Genomic DNA, 7,500 nt, shown 5'->3' with positions numbered 1-7,500 from the left:
ACTGAACACGTGACTGTATGAACACGTGTCTGAATGAACATGTGACTGAATGAACACGTGACTGTATGAACATGTCTGAATGAACACGTGACTGAATGAACACGTGAATGAACACGTGACTGAACATGTGACTGAATGAACATGTGACTGAACATGTGTCTGAATGAACATGTGTATGAATGAACATGTGACTGTATGAACATGTCTGAATGAACATTGACTGAACACGTGACTGAATGAACACGTGACTGAATGAACATGTGACTCAATGAACACGTGACTGAACACGTGACTGAATGAACACGTGACTGAACACGTGACAACACGTGACTGAATGAACACGTGACTGAATGAACACGTGACTGAACACGTGACTGAACACGTGACTCAATGAACACGTGACTCAATGAACACGTGACTCAATGAACACGTGACTGTATGAACACGTGTCTGAATGAACACGTGACTGAATGAACATGTGACTGTATGAACACGTGTCTGAATGAACACGTGACTGAATGAACACGTGACTGTATGAACATGTGTCTGAATGAACATGTGACTGAACATGTGACTGAATGAACATGTGACTGAACATGAATGAACATGTGTATGAATGAACATGTGACTGTATGAGCATGTGTCTGAATGAACATTGACTGAACATGTGACTGAATGAACATGTGACTCAATGAACACGTGACTCAATGAACATGTGTATGAATGAACATGTGACTGTATGAGCATGTGTCTGAATGAACATTGACTGAACATGTGACTGAATGAACATGTGACTGAATGAACATGTGACTCAATGAACACGTGACTCAATGAACACATGACTGAATGAACATGTGACTGTATGAACATGTGTCTGAATGAACATTGACTGAACACGTGACTGAATGAACATGTGTCTGAATGAACATGTGAATGAATGAACATGTGAATGAATGAACATGTGAATGAATGAACATGTGACTATGAACATGTGACTCAATGAACACGTGACTGAATGAACATGTGACTGAATGAACATGTGAATGTATGAACATGTGACTGAATGAACATGTGAATGTATGAACATGTGAATGAATGAACACGTGACTGAATGAGTTGATTGTTTGTGTTTAAACATGACAAATATATATATATATATAGTACGATTATTAATAAAATATATATGGTGATATTATTAATGACATAGATATAGTGATATTATTAATGACATAGATATAGTGATATTATTAATAACATGGATATAGTGATATTATTAATAACATGGATATAGTGATATTATTAATAACATGGATATAGTGATATTATTAATAACATGGATATAGTGATATTATTAATAACATAGATATAGTGATATTATTAATAACATAGATATAGTGATATTATTAATAACATAGATATAGTGATATTATTAATAACATGGATATAGTGATATTATTAATAACATGGATATAGTGATATTATTAATATAAATATATATATAGTTATATTATTAATAAAATACATATACTGATATTGTTAATAACATAGATATAGTGATATTATTACTAAAATATATATAGTGATATTGTTAATAAAATATATATAGTTATATTATTAATAAAAAATACATATACTGATATTGATTAATAACATAGATATAGTGATATTATTACTAAAATATATATAGTGATATTGTTAATAAAATATATATAGTGATATTATTAATGAAATATATATAGTGATATTATTAATAACAGATATAGTGATATTATTAATAAAATATATATAGTGATATTATTAATAAAATATATATAGTGATATTATTAATAAAATAGATATAGTGATATTATTAATAAAATAGATATAGTGATATTATTAATAAAATAGATATAGTGATATTATTAATAACATAGATATAGTGATATTAATAATAACATAGATATAGTGATATTAATAATAACATAGATATAGTGATATTAATAATAACATAGATATAGTGATATTAATAATAAAATAGATATAGTGATATTATTAATAAAATATATATGGTGATATTATTAATAAAATATATATAGTGATATTATTAATAACATAGATATAGTGATATTATTAATAAAATAGATATAGTGATATTATTAATAACATAGATATAGTGATATTATTAATAACATAGATATAGTGATATTATTAATAACATAGATATAGTGATATTATTAATAACATAGATATAGTGATATTATTAATAACATAGATATAGTGATATTATTAATAACATAGATATAGTGATATTATTAATAACATAGATATAGTGATATTATTAATAACATAGATATAGTGATATTAATAACATAGATATAGTGATATTATTAATAACATAGATATAGTGATATTATTAATAACATAGATATAGTGATATTATTAATCCAGATTAAATGTATGAACTGATTAGTATGATATTGATCTTTAAACATTGATTATGATGATGCTGCTTTCAGGTCGCTGTGGAAACTGGACCTGTGCACCACCATTCTTCCTCAGATCGACCAGCTGCTGCACAGCAAATATGAGAGGTGACCCATCGATACATAATCAATCAGATGATTTATTGATTCTGATCATTAAGACCTCCGCTTACTGATTAAAACAATAATCAATCTACTTATTGATTAATATCCAGATGTTAAAATATGAACCACATTCTGTGTGTGTGTGTGTGTGTCTCTGTGTGTGTGTGTGTGTGTGTGTGTGTGTGTGTGTGTGTGTGTGTGTGTGTGTGTGTGTGTGTGTGTGTGTGTGTGTGTGTGTGTGTGTGTGTGTGTGTGTGTGTGTCTCTACATGTGTCTCTGTGTGTGTGTGTGTGTGTGTGTGTGTGTGTGTGTGTCTCTGTGTCTGTGTGTGTGTGTGTGTGTGTGTGTGTGTGTGTGTGTGTGTGTGTCTCTGTCTGTGTGTGTGTGTGTGTGTCTGTCTCTGTGTGTGTGTCTGTGTGTGTGTGTGTGTGTGTGTGTGTGTGTGTGTGTGTGTGTGTGTGTGTGTGTGTGTGTGTGTGTGTGTGTGTGTGTGTGTAGCTACATCCAGACTGGCTGTTCATCTCTGAAGCTCATCATGAGACATTTCTGGATGCTGATCTCAGACACGCTGAAGGCGGCGCCGTCGGTCGGCGTGGACATCACACGAGAGGAGCGGTGAGTCAGCACAAACAGGAAGTGACTTTGTCATGTGACCAGCGGGTCGTTTGTGTATAAAGTGAGGATGATGATGATGGTGATGATGATGATGGTGATGATGATGATGATGATGATGATGATGATGATGATGATGATGATGATGATGATGATGATGATGATGATGATGATGGTGATGATGATGATGATGATGATGATGATGATGATGATGATGATGATGATGATGGTGATGATGGTGATGATGATGATGATGATGGTGATGATGATGATGATGGTGATGATGATGATGGTGATGATGATGATGGTGATGATGGTGATGTTTGTGCTGCAGACACCAGAAGTGCAGAACGTGCTGTAAGCAGCTGAAGAACCTGAGCAGTGTGGTGAAGAACAAGGCAGCTCAGGTCGGTCGTCATGGCAGCGCCTTCAGAGAGCTGCAGCTGCTCATGACGCCGCTGGACGACTCCCTCTGAGAGGAGGAGGAGGAGGAGGATCGTAATGATGTCATGATGATGTCATGATGATGTCATGATGATCAGCTGCTCTTTAGAAGCTTCACGCGTTTCATGTGAATAAAATCCTCCAGAGACCTCGGTCATCTTCCTGTTCTCTGAGGAACACAGAAGAAGAAGAAGATCAGCGACAGTGTTCTTTAAAGTTTCTCTAAGGAACACAGAAGAAGATCAGTGACAGTGTTCTTTAAAGTTTCTCTAAGGAACACTGAGGAACACAGAAGAAGCAGAAGGAGATCAGTGACAGTGTTCTTTAAAGGTTCTCTAAGGAACACAGAAGGAGATCAGTGACGGTGTTCCTTAAAGGTTCTCTAAGGAACACTCTGAGGAACACAGAAGTAGATCAGTGACAGTGTTCTTTAAAGGTTCTCTGAGGAACACTCTGAGGAACACAGAAGAAGAAGAAGAAGGAGATCCGTGACAGTGTTCTTTAAAGGTTCTCTAAGGAACACTCTGAGGAACACAGAAGAAGGAGATCAGGTGGGACTCTGCTGAGCCACTCAACGTCTCCTCTGTCTCTAAAGATGGAGGACTGAACCAGACTAAGAACCTCCACAGCTGCAGGTGTGGAACATGAACCTCAGGTGAGCGGTTCTGAGGGTTCTGGATGCTCTCAGGACGGCTCTCATCTCACCTGAACAAAACCATATCAAAGAGAACCACCTTCCAGACTGGTTTGAAGAAGGTCACATTGATCTCTGTCTCCTGAAGCTTTTAGCACCAACATCACCACCGGCCTCCAGAGTGAAGACCTGGTTCTGTCTGCTGGACTCTGGTCCTCACGTTAACCCGTTAAAGCCTGACCTGGTTCTGTCTGCTGGACTCTGGTCCTCACACCCGTTAAAGCCTGAACTGGTTCCTTTGTTCCAGAGGAAACGTGGGTGCATTGGTTCTCCTGGAATAGAGGACTGCAGGTTGTTGATGAGTAAACAGATCTTCCATATTCAGGCCATCATTGATTTTTCTGGTGATGTTCTAATATTTTCATGATGGTTTTCCACTTTCAGACGACTCGTCCTGTTTTCGAAATGTTCCTTCTGTTTATTTAAATAAAGTTGTACATGTTGGGATTTAAAAGAGTTTATTTTGTACCAGCAGGTGGCAGCAAAGACATCAGAATATCTTCATTCACGTCTGTTCAAAGATAAACTTATATATATATATCTCCACATACATCATACCTACAGGGTTTTACTTGGTTTGGATTCAATCGAACAATGCACATAAAGGCAGTTAAAGGATCTGGTGGTGTTGGCTTTCTAGTTAAGAACAAACTGTTTGAGTCTTATGAAGTTAAAATAAAAGATAAATCTGTTGAAGGGATACTCGCACTACAATTTCAGAACAGGCTTTCTGGATACTGTTTTGTTATTTTTACCTGCTATTTACCCCCCGAAGGATCCACAAGATCAGCTAGTTCTCACTCCTTTTTGGCTGTTTAACAGCTCAGATGTTTGGTCTGTCGGCCGTGGATGCTATTTATTTGTGTGGGGATTTCAATAGCCGTATTGGTAGCCTGGACGACTATATTAAGGATGTGGATAATATTCCTAACAGAAATAATTTAGACAGCACTGTTAATAATTATGGGGAAATATTAATTGAGTTCTTGAGAGATTCAAAATGTTGTGTATTAAATGGGAGAATACCTTTGAGCAAGGAAAACTTCACTTCAGTTTCAGTTAAAGGGAGAGCAGTAGTAGACTATATTATTGCCCCACATGAGGGCTTAAATAATTGTGTTAAGTTCTGTGTCTTCACCCCAAATGAGTTAATTGAAAGATTAGGAGGAGAGGGCTTCTCTTTACTTGGTGATAGATGTAAAATATCGGACCATTCTTTAATAACCTTAATGTTTCAAGTAAGACCTTATTTTGAGAAAGATGAATTACATCTACCAAACACCACAAAAAAATCTTTACAAAGGCATCTCCCCGGTCCATTTCTGTCCTCTAACCAATGTAACATCGTATTGCTGGACCTTATTGACCAGTTGGGATGTAATAAAAACGCCAAAGTGATCTGGACGTTCGGCATGATACACTGAGTGGCTGTGTCTACACAGCTTTGAATAAATGTGGTAAGAGAATATGTAATGGCCATAAAGGCTTTAAAAAATGTAACAAACCTTACTGGAACAAAGACTTGCAGACCTTCTGGGACAATCTAAGAAGAGCGGAAAAATCATTTCTAAGCTGTAAGGATAAATTCCTGAAGGAAGGGCTGAAGATAGAATTTAAGGAAAAGCAAAACATTATCATTGCATATTGATAATGTACAAACTCATAATCCCCAACAATTTTGTAATGAGATTAATAGACTGGGACCGGGAAAGCCAAGGGAAATACCCATGGAGGTACGAATAGAGAATGGTGAACGTAGTTCTGTCTTAGGGGTCGTATTACAAAAATGGGAAAAGGACTTTGCAGATTTGTTTTTTGGCTGCAACAATTCATTTGATGATGTCTTCCTAAAGGAAAAAACAAGTTTAAAAGAGGTAATGGAATCTGAAATGAAAGGGGACATTAATAATCGTAATATGTTTTTGAATGCAAATTTTTCTATTGAAGAGGTAAAAAAGGTAATAGGTAAATGTAAATTGAAAAAAGCTACTGGAATTGACGAAATTTCAAATGAAGTGTTGAAGTCTCCTAGGCTGTTGAACGTGCTGTATGAGTTGTTTCAGTATTGTTTTCACAATGGCATTATTCCTACGCAGTGGCAGGAATCTGTTATTAAACCTATTCTTAAATCTTCAAAAAATGACCCAAAGCTTCCTCTCAGCTATAGGGGTATACATTACATTATCCAAAGCGACTTACAGGAAGTGTATTCAACATAGGTATTCAAGAGAACTACTAGTCACCAGAAGTCATAAGTGCATCTCCTTTCTTAAACAAGCATCTCAAAGTATAAGCCAGAGCAAAAGTATAGTGCAGAGGCAGATTACTACAAAATCGAAAAAGTTCATTTTTTTCGCATTAATGTACACTCAGCAACCCATCTTGACAGAAAAAAACAGAAATGTAGAAATTTTTGCAAATTTATTAAAAAAGAAAAACTGAAATATCACATGGTCATAAGTATTCAGACCCTTTGCTCAGTATTGAGTAGAAGCACCCTTTTGAGCTAGTACAGCCATGAGTCTTCTTGGGAATGATGCAACAAGTTTCTCACACCTGGATTTGGGGATCCTCTGCCATTCTTCCTTGCAGATCCTCTCCAGTTCTGTCAGGTTGGATGGTGAACGTTGGTGGACAGCCATTTTCAGGTCTCTCCAGAGATGCTCAATTGGGTTTAGGTCAGGGCTCTGGCTGGGCCAGTCAAGAATGGTCACAGACTTGTTCCGAAGCCACTCCTTTGTTATTTTAGCTGTGTGCTTCGGGTCATTGTCTTGTTGGAAGGTGAACCTTCGGCCCAGTCTGAGGTCCTGAGCACTCTGGAGGAGGTTTTCTTCCAGGATATCTCTGTACTTGGCCGCATTCATCTTTCCTTCAATTGCAACCAGTCGTCCTGTCCCTGCAGCTGAAAAACACCCCCATAGCATGATGCTGCCACCACCATGTTTCACTGTTGGGATTGTATTGGGCAGGTGATGAGCAGTGCCTGGTTTTCTCCACACATACCGCTTAGAATTAACGCCAAAAAGTTCAATCTTGGTCTCATCAGACCAGAGAATCTTATTTCTCATAGTTTGGGAGTCCTCCATGTGTTTTTTGGCAAACTCTATGCGGGCTTTCATATGTCTTGCACTGAGGAGAGGCTTCCGTCGGGCCACTCTGCCATAAAGCCCCGACTGGTGGAGG

The 7,500-nt window shown here is 36.9% G+C and overlaps 1 protein-coding gene across 1 annotated transcript in view; it reads left to right on the top strand.

Moving 5' to 3' along the window:
- The window catches only part of katnb1 (katanin p80 (WD repeat containing) subunit B 1), an 18,105-nt gene extending 13,341 nt beyond the window's left edge, over nucleotides 1-4,764 (top strand). The window contains exons 18-20 of the mRNA XM_054619516.1: nucleotides 2,496-2,570; nucleotides 3,066-3,182; nucleotides 3,514-4,764. Coding sequence (XP_054475491.1) covers nucleotides 2,496-2,570; nucleotides 3,066-3,182; nucleotides 3,514-3,655 — 334 coding nt within the window. The 3' untranslated portion in view covers nucleotides 3,656-4,764. The remainder of the gene's footprint in view (nucleotides 1-2,495; nucleotides 2,571-3,065; nucleotides 3,183-3,513) is intronic.
- The last annotated feature ends 2,736 nt before the right edge of the window (nucleotides 4,765-7,500 follow it).

This window comes from Anoplopoma fimbria, chromosome 2, assembly GCF_027596085.1.
Source record: "Anoplopoma fimbria isolate UVic2021 breed Golden Eagle Sablefish chromosome 2, Afim_UVic_2022, whole genome shotgun sequence".
Taxonomy (NCBI): domain Eukaryota; kingdom Metazoa; phylum Chordata; class Actinopteri; order Perciformes; family Anoplopomatidae; genus Anoplopoma; species Anoplopoma fimbria.
Note: the sequence above shows the minus strand (reverse complement) of the source record. Positions and strands in the feature narration are given on the sequence as shown.